The sequence below is a fragment of the Callospermophilus lateralis genome, chromosome 16 (genome assembly GCF_048772815.1).
Source record: "Callospermophilus lateralis isolate mCalLat2 chromosome 16, mCalLat2.hap1, whole genome shotgun sequence".
Lineage (NCBI taxonomy): Eukaryota > Metazoa > Chordata > Mammalia > Rodentia > Sciuridae > Callospermophilus > Callospermophilus lateralis.
In genome coordinates, this window is record NC_135320.1 from 69,805,430 (window position 1) to 69,820,822 (window position 15,393).

The following is a 15,393-nucleotide window of genomic DNA, read 5'->3' on the forward strand; positions in this document are numbered from 1 at the left end:
GAAAGCAAATCATTCATAGCATAGAACAAATCTGTCAGGTAAATCAAAAAACTGGTACCCATATATGGTCATGGAAAATATCCTCAAAGTGTTTAAGGAGTTGCATAAAAATAATTTCTGAAGGTTTTTAAATTTGTTAGGACTGGCATGATTACCATCATCATGCTACTAACATTAGAAACTAAAAACTAAGATGTACATAGGTGTATTTAAGGCTTTTCACATAAAAATATGTAAGATAAACCAATAATAAAATAGTTTTCTAGATCTTAGTTGCTACGGTAAACTGAGAACAGTTTCTTGGCTATTGCAACTGCTGCTTTGGACAAATGGATATTCTAGACCAGCTCACTTGTAATATGGAAGTTTCATAAAGGATATACTTATTTTGTATGTTCAATAAAGGAGGCCTGGGAAAAGGTGAAGACATGAATTATATAAGTAATAGTTTTCATGTAGTAAATTTTAAATTATTATGTATTTTTGTACTTACTACATCAAATTGTAACCCTGAATACTGAAAAAGGTTCTTAGCTCAATGCTTTAAATACAGGTGTACCAAGTGTGTTTGTAAAAGCAATAAAGAAATATGACCTCCTAAAACAGACAAACTTAAGGACTATTATGAATATATGTTTGCAGTCAAACAGAACACTCTTTGGTTCCAAATTAGTCTTACAACCTGGCTATATCATTTAGCACTCCATTTACCATTCAGTTTCCATCTCTGCCCTGTCGAAACTTTTTAGTGGCCTTTGTGATTAACAGATGCAATGGAAGGTGGCACTTCAAGCATAGCCCTATTCATACCAGAGAACAGAGAAGACACTATGGTGTCTGGTCCTTCTGAGTTCATTATCTTCCTTGCATTACATGTGGGAAGAAGGAACTGGTTTTTGTGTTTTGTTTTTAAATAAACATCTGTCTAGAGTACTGGAAATCTGATAAACTTCTGTTTCAAACCATTGCTGAAGAAAACACAACTCTCCTTTCAGACAACAAATATATACTGATTGATTTCTCACTCTGCCCATTTCACATTATACTACTGCCAACTGCCTCCTCCTCCTCCAACAAGAACAACAAATCACTAACATCAAGCTTAAACTGCTATATAGAAGCTATATAATGTGACTGTTCACATTTCTGCTAAGAGTAAGAGACTGGAGGCTGGGTGTGGTGGGGTTGCTCAGTGGCAGAAGGCTTTCCTAACATGTGTGAGTTCCTGGGTTCAATCCCCACTATTGCAAAACATTAAAAATTATAAAAGTTCAGGGTGGAGTGGGACAACACATTAATTCCATAAAGAAAACAATCTGTCTAGCATTTTAGCAATTTAATAAATATTACCTTACCAACTGATCATCAAAAGCAGTCACACTGAAGGAAATCATGTCACTCACCTGTCTGATAGCAAAAGCCAGAAAGTTCAGAAACTCTAAAATTTTAGTTGAATACTCAAATAACTACAACTTTACTACAAAGAGAGAATGCATCTGAATCTGGGCAAGTGCAATCAATAAAAGAAAGCAGCATTTCCATTCTTCTCCTGAGCATTATTAAATATCTAGACATAACAGCGTAAGCCTCTCAGGACAGTGTACAATAAATAAAGCTGAGCCAAATAAAAAAGTCCTCCCCCACGGGTATTTACCATATCAAAGTGCAAATGAAATAGCAAGGAAGGCAGCAGTAGGTTCTTACAACAAGAGCAATTAGTATTCAAACAATGTGTTTGTTTCACTTTATCAGTTTGGCAGTTTTCCTGGGATCTTAATAGGGCCAGATAAATACTACATGCTGTTACATAGATCTTAGTAATCTCAAAATGTTCTTAAGTAATTTTTATTCTTGCTTCACAGGGAAAGTTTACGTAAAAGAATTTTCTGCAAAATGTGATAAAAAAGGTATTTTCATTAGGCAGAGCCACTTACCTACTAGCAAGGCTGAGCAATTCATGTTTATCTGCTACAGCTGACTTCTTCTCAAGCTCCCACATTAGGACATTGATCAGATGTGAATTTTTAATTACAATCGGCACTTCTTCAAACATGTGCTCAAAGGTGATATTTGCCTTTTTCAATCTGTGAAGCATGTTAAAAATATTTTAGACTGGTGGTCAGAAATAAATGTTAAATTAACCATTTCATACATTTACCTAAATACAAGCCTTCTTCAGGATTCATTAACAAGGAAGGCAGCAGGAGCAAAAAATATATATATATATATTGTGTGTGTGTGTGTGTGTGTGTGTGTGTGTACACACACGCAGGCATACACACTGCCTGGCTAACAGTCAAGCATAAATCGAGTGAGCTGAGTATTGACTTTGAAAACAATCTAATTTTTTAACTGTAAGCCCAGAAAATAAACTGGCAAGAAAACTATTCTTCAAAATCAAGTATCCTTAAACACTTCGTTGATAGTAAAATGTAATGTATATAATTATAATGAACTAACAAAATATGTATTTGTCACAGTAAGTTATGCATCTAAAATATTTAAAATAAATATCTAGAAAAGAAAAATATCCTGTTTTTGTAAAGTTTATTTTTTAAGTGTGAAGAACTAAAAAGATTAACAACTAGTTGAAAAGTTACAGGAGACTCCACAAACAACAGTGTAGGAAACGGCTTCTCAGAGTTAGTTGTAACTCTATGTACAGAAATTGTTCACGAATTACCTTTTCTTTTTAAAACTGTATACCTTAATTTTTTAGGAGCCAAATAAGAAACTACAGATAAATTGTCCTACGTGAAGCCATAATCATTAACTCTGATTTCATTTTAAAACAAATTCTACAATTAACAGAAATAATAGATTTTAATATCCAATGGCATTAAGTAGGATCACAGAATAGCTCCATTAGTTGATTCACTGCATACCTGTCACTCACAAAACTTCCAATCAGCCACATTTTTTTACTGAATCCTTAAAAATGTTCGTATCCTTCCCCCCTGTGAAAGGTGAGCATAGGAAACATGCAGGTTGCACGTAGTCTAATGCAGAGCTTACAGTCTGACAGCCGCTGACCACTCTTTCCATCTCCCTTCTATCTTTTACTTCTTCAAATACGATAGCTAATTAATTCCCCTTCTAACTGAATTCACCTATGGTGAGAACAACAGATGAGACACTCCATAAAGAATAATCTAAACGTGGTAAGGGAGAAATCAAGTGTCACTCAGCATGCAGAAATCTACAGTTCGCATGGCAAAAGTATTACTGCAGCACAACCAAGCATTCAATAGATGTGGCAAATTGACAGTTTAAAAGAAAAATACTCAGACCTTTACCATATGCCTCTTGGGCCCCCAAACACTTACGCTTCAGGGGAAAAATCCTTCTCTTTACAAACTTCCATTAGTTTAGGAGTCAATCTGTATGCCTTTAAAGAGAGAGAGCCTTGAGCAGTTTTTATAGGATCTCAAAAAAAAAAAAAATAGAGAAAATAATTACTAAGGATTCTAATGACATCGATTCTAGGCACATTCTATTATTTATCACACTGTCTTTGGAAAAATGAAGATCAAAATAAATAATGGCAACACAACCTGAAGCACATTCAAACCATTTCTAGCAAACAGTAAGCAAAGATGCAGTGGTTGTTCTATCCTACTTAAAATCAGTAGAGTAACTTCCTCCCTTAAATAAAAACAGAAGATTCCAAATATAGTTAAGATATTTTGAAATCCCTCATCTAGAACCAGTAATCTTGCTGAAAATGAAACATATCTTATTCTATACATCTTGTATTAACTCGGGAAAATACTAATAAGTATTAAACAACAACAACAAAAAAATCATTGTATGCACTACTATAACTTCCTTAGTCGATGAAAATGAATAGCCCTGCAAACAAAATTTATACAACCTAATAATCACTGTTCACATCTTTAAATTAAAAGATAGTTAAAAACAAAACCACTACAACAAAGTGCTATCACAAAAGTGTCCTTTTTTAGTTTTAGAAAACGAAGTTTTGTCAAAACTAACTGCTTAAACACTCCATGAGTAAGGGAGCTTAGCACTTGCTGCATGATAATGGCTCTGGCATGCCAATATTCAACTAAAACCTGTGTTAACATTCATGTTGTCTGAAACTTAACACAGTGAAACTTTTAGCAATAGGTGATAAAATGAAAACCAAAATAGATTGAAACAAGTGGAAAATTCATCAAGGTCTGATGATGCAATGTTTCCAGCCAATATAAGTACACTTTAACAACTTGTTCTTTACTGTAATCCAATTGTTAACATACTGAAACAATTTTGGGGCAGCTCATAAGATTGATCGTATTCATTAGTATTTTTTCTGACAGATACTCAGGACGTTACATTTACTTCTCAGCTGGAAACTATATGCAAGTCTGCCAGATATGGCAAACTGTGAGTGTTTGGGGAGGGGGAAGGCTATAAAGCTGTTAAATTGCCTACAGTTCTGATACAGCACAGAACATCTGGTCTGGAGAGCTTGAGGAAACACCATTAAATAGGCCGAAAAGAAAAAAATCTTTGTGCTAAGAAACAGTCCAGGTTTTGTACGCTGCTGTCAGAGGTATTAAAAAAAAAAAACTTGGCACACTGTGTTATGATTGGTCAGTCACGTACAGAGCCAGACACTCCAGCAATCGGGGTTTGTTAGACATCTGGTCTAGTTCCACCAGCCCCTTCAATGAGGGAGGGGAGATGGAGGAATAAAAATGAAGCAGCTACTCCAGCATTCCAAAATGTACACATCAGGGCTCTGATAGCAAGAAAAATAAACAGAAAGAAGGAAACCCTGTCTAGACTTAGCTGCTGCTGAGGCTGCTGCAGAAACAGAGTTGGTATTTACTTGAGAAAGCCTGCCAGGCTGCTCTTAAAAGCATAAAGACAGAAAGTAAAAATAGGAGTAATAATATTAAGGGAAGAAAAGAATAATAAAGGAAACTCCGACTAACCATAAATAAGAACAACAGATTCTTCAATGGCATGTTGGTAACTGAACTGAGAATCCAAAAGCGCCCGGGTGACAAACGAGCCATAGTACGTAGACTGGTACCAGCCCACATGGAGATGATCAATGTTTACATGTCGAAGGCTCCGCATCATTTCCATCTGATATTGGACTAGATGATGAAAAGGAGGGGAATAAAAGAAAAATTTTAATGATACCACCAATATTAAAAATAAGCCTAATGGAAACAAATTTCTACATTTATTAGTCATAAGGAACAGGTTTCCAGGGGGAAAGTCATTCGGTTCACACATAAAGAGAACGAAATTAAGCTTTCAAATCACTTCAAATCATTGGGACTTTCCTTTTTCACTAATGCAAACCAATTTGAAGAAAAAATAGTATTAAAACTACAATAATAATGTCTTGTTCTAAACAAAGAATTACTAAATGTGGTTTACATGATCTTTTTGAAAAACTGAAAATAGTAAAATGTTTAAGGAAAACAATATATAATTACTAGACTGGCTACTTGTAAGAAGTCTCATCTGGACCAATAGATGAGAATAGTTATCAATAGTTGTCTCTTCTTCAACACACCTTTTGGAACTGTGAACTTAAACCAACAAGAAAACTAAGGAAAAATAATCAACCACCACTTATATATAAACAGCATATAGACTATAGCCGATTTAAAACTAAGAATTCATTTTTGCCTTCATCTGGTGCCCCCTGCTGCATACACTAAATTTAATTTTTTTTTTTTTTTTGCCTGTCTTCTTTTGTGTTAGTGACACTACGTTTTCATTAGGGTAGAGTTATAGTTTAATCATCACATTCAAAACAAAAAGATTTAACGATTTTTACTTTCATCAAATCAATGACTATAATATATATTGTTAAAGTACACGCTGAACGTGTAACAAATGACATTAAAAAAGCATTACAGCCCCAAAATGCATAACAAATACATAATGAAGAAAAAAGTTTTACAGTCAATATTCAAGTTACTTCAATCATAATGACTGAATGGCCATGTGAAGTAACCATATTTGCTTAATTCTAAACCTAAGCAGCTCACTTTTAAAACTCTTAATCGGGTTTTGGTAAAACTAAAGTTTTATGCCTGGTTCCTTTAGTCAGAGCACTATGACTTTACAAAGCAAACAATAAAAGTATCTTCCTGAGATGCATGATCTTATTTTGCAACACTCTCTAGTGGGCCGAGAAATTATAAATCTGTTTATTCCATGATTATATCTCTCTTATTTATAAAAAATGGCAGTCAATTAATCAACTATTTTAAAATTATGTGTTTTTCATTTTTCTTTTTAAAAAATAGGACAAAATTTTAAGCCTATGGCAAAATTGCAACAGAGCTGGAAGGTGTACTACTGTAAAGATGTACACTAGGCAACTGTTTTGAAACCAGCAACTCTGTTTTGAAAGCAAGTTCAATCATTCATAAAAAGGGAAAAGGTATTAAGATAAAGGTAGTTTGCCCCCATTATTTCCCAAGCATTCATTTAGGTAATAGGTGAGAAGTGATACTTATACACAAGACATGTTTACATACCAGTGTTTCTGCATATTTATAATTAACACATTGGAAAACAAAGCCTTAAAGCTTATGTTATATTTTAAACCATGATTAAAAACTACAGCCCTACAAATCTAGTTTATAGACAGTATGACAGCCTGAAGCAGTATAAAACTGATGATGATTTACATTAATTTTATCTTATTATTTTATTTCTCTAGCATATAAGAGAACTGCTTCTTCCTTCAGCTAGTTTAACAGATTTGTATTAACCACACAAATTGGGACTGAGTTAGAATCATTGCTATGGTCTCCTTCTGTTTTAAAATATCTAGATTATCTTAAAGTAAAAATTACAGATTTGGCTAACAAATTTTGTCAAATTTAACTTACAAATGTAAAGTCCCAATATTATAAGTAAAACAGAAGCAGAAACTAAATGCTATTTATCTCAAAGGGAAAGAGGTCAGGAAATGAGGAGAGATTACCAAACAACTAACAGTATAAATACAATTTTATAGGACAATTTAATTTAAGAATATCACTACTTGCAACATGTGTCGGTGTGCAATTTGGCTAACATATGCAGAGGGTAGTCTATCACTAGTAGAAAAAAAGATCTGGAATCTAAAAGTGAAGGAAGGGTCTTGTGCCAGTTTTGACATCCCCTCTGTAGGTATCCTGCTGTCCAACTGATGATTCTCTGATGTTTAGTTTTACCATAGCCAAGGAGAACTTGAGAACCCAAGTTCTCAAATGCTGGGATTCCACATTATTTCAGCATTTGGATATGCTAACTATAAACAAGAATTTGTCTACTAGGTAAAACAGGGCCTCTAACATGCCTTATGATTTAAATCAAGATACATTTCTCTGAAAAAAATATTCTGCAATCTTGTTAAGACTCCCTTCAAATAACCTAAATATAACACATTTTATAAGCACATTTCCAGAATACATGAGGGAAAAACAAACCAGGGGGTGGGGGGAACCTTCCAAGATCTTTCTAGTTATTTCTTCAAATTCTTTCTTATCCAGTGTCTTACCTAATTTTACACACCCTCCAATAAGAACAAGAATGAAAATGAGTATCCTCTAAACCAAGGAGTCAGGAATATGAGGCCTGTATCCCCACGGCTGCTCAAGAAATAAATAAATACAGCTCCTTGTATTTATTTCTGGGAGTTCAGAAATTAGCTTCAGTTCCTGGGAAGAAAGAGGGAAGCATGTACATTTTCTTCTTCTATAGCTTAGAAAATGACATGCCATATTTTCAATGTTTTTAAACATACTTATTTGTAAGTCATAAGGGTTTTGTATCTTAAATGAATAACAAAATTAAAGAGTTAAAAGCAATGACAGGTTAAGTTAATAAAACTGCTTTTAATCTCCAGTGTACTGTAATATCATTATTTCACAACAAAATCTATATTGGGCCTATTCTAGGAGAAGTTTTAGGACATTCTCTATAATGATTTGAACTTTACTACCTTGATAATAAGAATCAACAGATAAGGCAAAAATCAGGAAAAATAGTGGCTCTACTAAAAGTTCTGTGTGGAGGGACCTAAAAGTCACTCTTAAAAAGGTAGGGAAGGGCTAGGTGTGGTGGTACAAACATGAACCAAACTCAGAAAGCTGAGGCAAGTGGACTACAAGTTCAAGGCCAGCCTCCACAATGTAGTGAGACTGGATCAATAAATCAATAAATCAATCAATCAATAAATAAATAAATAAATAAAAGGCTGGGGAGTATGGCTTAGTGATAGAGGGCTCCTGGTTTTAATTACCAACCCTGCCCCCCCAAAAGGTGAGGCCTGGGGTACTGAAGCACCAAAATGAGGCTGGAATGCACTAATGCCCAGTGAGAAACATGCACTATTTGAAAGAAGGTACTTTGATTTTTTTTTTTTAAGTGGTATTGTTTACACTCTACATAAGCTAAGGAACAAGAGATTAAAAAAAAAAAAAAAAAAAAACACTCACAAACAGCCAGGTGAACTGCTGTATCTCTACAGACTTGAGGTCTGTGGCTATGTTCTAATGTTGATGTAGATGTGGGACTTTCATCTCCCTTCACTCAGTTTTTCTTCCTCCTCCCACCCAAATTTTCAGAAAGTACAAAAACAGCTCTTGGACAAGTTTCCTGGTAAAACTAAGTAGTAGTAAGAAATAAACAGCTGAGTGTCCACTAAACTATACCAAAACTGTGTTCCCAGTAGCCACCACTAATCAACTGAGCTGACCTGCCACACTGACACCTATTTACCCCTCTGGCCTATAGAAGAAATGAAGAAAAAATCATGAATTGGTGACATGCCAATCAGTTTTACACAGTAAATGGAAATGGTCATTCCAGATTTCAATCTCCAAAACCTCTCTGCTTTTGTGGTTGTGCTGGTCTCTCTTGGAAGTTACATGGTGGTATAGAGCAGGTAAGGCAATCAGGAGACACAATTTAGACACTTGGGCAAATGAAGGAGCCTATGATCCCTGCAAGTGTCTGTGATGATACCATGTCACAGCCCACAGACTCTGGTAAAAGTGAGGGAATACTATCTGCCTTCTTATATCTAGTCAATATTTACTTTTCTAGCTGGAGTTTAAAGGAGGTTATAAAAGACAGAGATAAGGTTTATCTTATCCAGGGAATGGTTCACACCTCAAAGAAGAGAATCACACCAAAAAAACAAAAAGGAAAAAAAGAAGAAAAAAAAAAAAAAAGAGGGACTCCTTAATATAAAGAGCCAGAATTCCTTACTGCTGGATACATACAGGTTAATGAAGAAACAACCATTTATTGGCAACTTTGCAAAAGTTGGTCCAGGATTAGATGGGCTTCCACTTTTGTTCTAAAGTTCTCATATTTAACAGAAGCCAAAGTGACAATTCAGCCAATGACATTCATTTCTTGAGTTAATCATTAAATATCCTGGGGGAATTTCCCAAAGACAAATGGCAAGGGGGAAATCCTTTTGGAAAGGGGACTATTTTTAAATTTATAAAAATGTTCAACAGAAAGGCTTACAATCTTGTAATGAAAAGTTAGGAAAGAACCTTTTAAACATTTTTAGTTTAAAAAGTAAACGCCCTACCAACTTAGAAGAAGCAGCAAGTAGCAAATAATTATAAAGACAAATTGGCAGTTACTACCAAGCCAGCTCAAATTACTGATACAAAAGCTACACTTAGATGCAATTGAGGTGATACTACAAAATTTGGAAGGATTATAAAAATGAGCTAAAGTTTTATAAATCTTTTCAACCTCTACAACTGTTTTAATAAGCTAAGCCTCTCCCTAGCAAAGGAGAGACTGGTTTAAAACAGTGAATAACTGTCTGAAGTCTGGCACCAATATATTCATATTCACTTTTTCCAGTATCTTCTTTGCAAAATGGTCAAATTTAAAGTGCTTAGAGCTAAAACTGTCTTAACTGAGGCAGACTGCCCAATAACTATTCTTTTCAAAAACCCACCACATTTGTTGGGCTTTCTCTTGTTTTATCTTCAAATATGCAAACACTGAAAAATAATATGTTTTCTTACATTTAAATGCTGTTTCTGGAGCTACAGTGGCAATCAACCAAACTAGAGTATGAGTCTGCAATGCTCCTGAATATCACTGGGAGTGACAGATGAATTTGAAAATTTTCAGTTCAGAATAACCAGTTTTCTTTTCACCATCAATTTCTCAACTTCCTTATTAAAAAGTCAGCTTTTTCAATTTTATAATTTAAAGTGAGCCCACATGAAATGCAATTTTTCATTACAAAAACAGGAACAAAGAATTGCCACAATTTAATAGTTAGACTGGGAAGAGCTAAAAGACAGTAAAGTCGTGGAATATTCAAAATCAAAAACTTGAGATCTGCCCAACAGGTTAAGGAGAAAAAAAAAAAAAAGATTTATGATGTGATATTAGGGAACTCTTATAAGGACCAAGTTTTCTAAATTTTAAAAACTGAAAACAATTTAAAAACCCAGTGTCTTATTTCATGAGCCAAATAAATCCAAAATTATTTAAAGATATATTACAATGTAACAATTTAATAAATATGCATACTTACTACATCAGACTTCCTACGAAGCAGTCATCTACACATATAATCTAATTAGTCCTCAAAATAATTCTAAGGTGATCATGATCATTGAAAACCTTTTAGAAGCTGTTTACCATAGCTTTGACTTCAATATGACTTCAGAATCTGGTTCCAAGTGTAGAATAAATTATTTCTGAATCAATAAAAGTACAACACATAGATACAACAGAAATATATAAAAAAAATTTTAGGTTTTCAGAAACCACATCTTTTGCAGTTCGATCACTATATTTAACACTACTGGAAAGATTTTTAAGTGGTAAAACTACTGTCAAAGATTTTTAAATACCAGAGTAGATAACTATCACAAATATGTAATCAAATTCCTAAAACATCGCATTTTATGAAACTATTTGAAACCTGTGCTAAGACTACATTGAAAATAAATACTGGCTCAGATCAAAGATGACCTGCATCAGCATATCAAGTAAGGGAATAGTACACACTCTTTGCAGCAAAGAAACAAAACTCAATCAGGAAATGCAAATGGCTTAAAAAGCAAAGATGCAAACAAAATCCCACTACTTCCCTGAAACGAACGAATGATTTCAACAAATATGACAGGGAAGCAGAATGCATAAAATCTCCTATCTGTGCTGGCATGAGTGCTCAAGCAGGACTTTGAAGAAAATAATTACAAGTCTCTACCCAGCAGCACCATGGGACACCAGTGAGCACTCTTTACGCGGTGACTATGAAGGCTCTGTGCCATTATTTAAAAGACAAACTTTATTCTGTGCTTTCCTTTACATATCAGACTTTCTGCCAAGCCACACATACGTTTCAGGCAGTGTTCAAAGCTAGTGGCAGATGTAGATTTAAGCAAACAGAATGTGCATTTGAAAGAATTAAATAAAGTCTACTTTGGGTAAAAGAGAATTATGGAATACACAGATTTCTTAAAACCTCCATATTTTCTTCACCCTTGTTTCAATTAATACATGTGTTATTAATGCCATTCTGTGACTGCTTAAGATTTTTGGTAACAGTTCAATTTTTCACAATAAACTGTCCAATATGAATTCTACTCTACCTAGTTTTAATGTTGTTTCAAGAAGTCATCTACAAAATAAACTGATTCTTCCTAGAAAATAACATGAACATCCTATCCTGCAGCACATATTCTTAACCGAATCATGAAACACAGTAAAGAAATCCTATTTCTTTGGGGTTATAAGAATTTAAAATACATATACATTTATGCCCTTGATCATGAAAATACATGCACATAGGTGGTTTGTAGAAAACTGATATGTTAACTGTATGTCATTTGATATTTACTTACACAAACCAAGAGATTTCACCTGGACAGACTCTTCTTACCATGAAGAATAGTAACATAAAAAAAAAAAAAAAAAAAAAAACTTATTGACCACTGCTGCTTCTTGCTATAATTAAGGGTACAGTATTTTAGCAACCAAAGGAGAATCTCTGAGTTTGGGGGTGGGGGAGGATATTAAATAGGCTCTTTCATGAGAACAAAGAACATCTCTGTCATATTTGCAGCAATACAGGAGGTACTAGATTAGTGCTGGCTTAAAATTAGGTGTGGAAAATATTCAAACACATGACTGTTACTAACTAGAAAAGGTTACAATTATTAGGAAATTCTGTTTGTGTGTGTGTGTGTGTGTGTGTGTGTGTTCTCTATTTACAAAGGACTAAAAAGTAGCTTATATTAAACTATATGAAATAATTAGTAATACCAGAACAAGTCTAGATGAAAATAAAGAAAGCAGAAAAAGAAGGTGAAGCATAGACTTGAATAAAACCAACCAGGCCACAGATACTCTGATTACAATTTGCAAATCTGGCTCCCAACATTCCATCAATCAAAGCAAAAGGAGGAAATATGGTCATTTACCTTATCCAAAGGGGGAAAAATACTACATCTCAAAGTAGGTAAAACCTTTCCAAGTACTTAGACCTAAAGAAAAATTTTCATGTTAGGCTTCAATGAAAACTGTTCTGTAATATTGTGAAAAGCAGAAGGCATTTCTGCCAAAAAAAAAAAAAAAAAAAAAAAATCATGCTTGATTTGCCTTTTCTATAAAAAGGCTGGGTTTTTAATGTTAAAAAAAAAAGACCTCTTAAGTACTTTTTAAAACACAGATAACAGTTAGTACAAGTTCTAAAACAGAGAGAGAGAGAAAAGAAAGAAGGGCTACCAAAATGAATTATTAAGTTTCATTCTACAAGGAGCTGTCAATTATCAATCTCCAATTCTTAAAGGGGGTGAGGGGATGCATCATAGTTCTGAGCACTACAATTTAAAAAAAAAAAAAACACTCATAGGAGGTACTATTTGCTATTTATACAGTAAAGCGTGGTGATAGACGTTGCACAGGGTCACTTCATTTTACTTATTCTGAAGCCATTTACTGAGTACCACTTGTGCTAGAAGTCTGATAAAGCTATAGTAACATCATCTTCTAAAAGGTATCCTAATTAATGTGGTTGCCCAATGGACTAGTGGTTAATACATATGTCTCTCTGGGTCTTAATTTCTCACCTAGAAATTAAATTTCAATTTCTAACAATACAATAATAGCAATTTCAAAACTTACCTACTAATCCAGCCCAGATGACTCTTTGCTGAATGAGCACTTTTGGGGGGGAAACCCTAAACTACACAGGATAAATTACAAAGAGACTTTACCAACTCTTGCCCTGCAACTCTGGTACTTCTACATTTTATCCCTAAATGAGAAGGCACTGAGTCATCAATCTTGACTACGTCTCCATTACTCAGGTCATACAGTCATTTCTTCTATGAAAAATTTGTTTGCTCCAAGGCAAAATCATTTAGAGCACCTCTAAAATTTTTTAATAGTGGAGAGAATGCTCTCAAGATGCTAAGAGGGGAAAAAAATTATATATATATATATATATATATATATATATATATATATATATATATATATATATAGAAACTCCCTCCTGCTAAAAAGAAGGACTAGAAAGAAAAATGCTAAAATACTAATAATAGTAAATAGTTCTCCAGGGAAAACTGTTTGGGGATAGACAGATAAGGATGGTTAAGAGAATAGTTCTACAAAATGGGCTCACTGTGCTGATCCTTCACATACTTTCTTGACCCCCTTATGCTTTCTTTGCCAAAAAGCAATTTGCTTGCAGCCTTGCCTGGCCTAAGTGACAGGATACGTTACATTTCTCAGCAAACTACCTGTTATCTTCAAGGAAATGCAGGCAGGAAATAACACTGATAAGAGGAACCCAAATTACTTTGAAGGGAGAGACTTTTGTGATCCTTTTCATAGACCAGATTCTGGAAGATAAGGATAATTCATCCTAACCATAAAACCTGTAAAAATGATTGAGAATTCAATTAGAACTAATCAGCATGGACCAACGTCATGGCAATGGGAGCATGAAAGTCTGATGTCACTCAAAAGTCAAGAGGTGGACCTGGGCAGGACTCTCTGGAAACTTCCCTGAGACCCCCCAATAAAACTGGAGTACAATAAAACTGTCCCTCTCCTCTCTGAAAGCATTCCCTATCCCTTCAAAAACTTCTTACTACTCCGAGCAACATGTCGGAAATCTTTATGACTTGATCACAAGAACTGGGTTTGAAAGGAGTCTTCACACTGCCTCAGTTTCCTAGAAGGTCTTAGCTCTATTCAAAACAACCAAGAAGTTTTTACTTTTCTTATCATTATTTTTTCATGAATTTTCCAATACACAAGATATCAAAGTACATACATAAATGTTGACAGGATTTTTCTGTCTCTTATCACCTTGCCACATTTTCTAGGTCACCTAATAACCTGGCTACTAGTGTTCCAAACTGTTGAGAGCAGGAAATGGGATAAGATACTGGGCTACTCAGAATCTGAAGCTACTAACCTAGTCTTTACCACATATCATCTTCTAAATTACATTAACTATGTAACTTATAATAAATTACCTCAGTCTAGATCTCCTCTATTGCAAAATGGGGAGGGGACAGAATCTACTTCCTAAGGTAATTAATAAGATTAAATGAAATAATTTACAATAAGAGCTTGGTACACTAAACAACCTCAGAAATACCTAAGCAGGTTATCAACATCACCTATTATTCAGGAATATTATTTAGATTAAGCAAGGCATGGGCACATGCCTTTAATCCCAGTGAGTCAAGAAGCTGAAGTTGGAGGATCACAAATTCTAGGCCAGTCTCAGGCAACTCAAAGAAAAAAATAAAAAGGGTTAGGGTTGTAGATCAAAGATAGAGTGTCCCTGGATTCAATCCCCAGTACTGCAAAAAAGGAAAAGAGAGATATTTAGACTCTTGAGGAGATGATACTACTTACTGGAATCAAAGAAACTATTTTTGGAAAATTGAATTTGATTAATTTGACCACCAGGAGTTAAAGCTCCCCTTTTATCATCTCCATATTGGAGATACGGGTATGTTAGGAAAATGGGGAAAGAGAAAGAAGAGTGTATGTGTGGCTATAAAAAATAATTTCTATAAATTTGTTATATTCATTTCATGAAACAGAATTCGTATGTACAAATATGAGCATAACCAAAACACAATCTACCATGATAAAGAATTACAAAAGGAAAAAAATATACTTTTTAGATACTAAAACTATAAGCTAATTATATTCAGTACAATAAAGAACAGATTCAATAAAGATAGAGACAAGCTACAGAAAATTAGATTTCAAGAAAAGGTAATCTTGGGTGTTCTATTATTATTGTGTATATAACATTATAATTGCATTGTACTATATAAGTTTCCATCTCCTGATTCCATTTATGACTTCCAAAGAGAGGAAATAAACTCCCTGCCCCATCCC

General features: G+C 34.2%; 1 protein-coding gene across 1 annotated transcript in view; it reads right to left on the bottom strand.

The window, feature by feature from the left end:
* The window catches only part of Eif3h (eukaryotic translation initiation factor 3 subunit H), a 90,809-nt gene that overhangs the window by 10,166 nt on the left and 65,250 nt on the right, over positions 1–15,393 (bottom strand). Inside the window, exons 3-5 of the mRNA XM_076835905.2 lie at positions 4,944–5,111; positions 3,327–3,426; positions 1,935–2,084 (exon numbers count right to left, since the gene is read on the bottom strand). Of these exons, the coding sequence (XP_076692020.1) occupies positions 1,935–2,084; positions 3,327–3,426; positions 4,944–5,111 (418 nt within the window). The remainder of the gene's footprint in view (positions 1–1,934; positions 2,085–3,326; positions 3,427–4,943; positions 5,112–15,393) is intronic.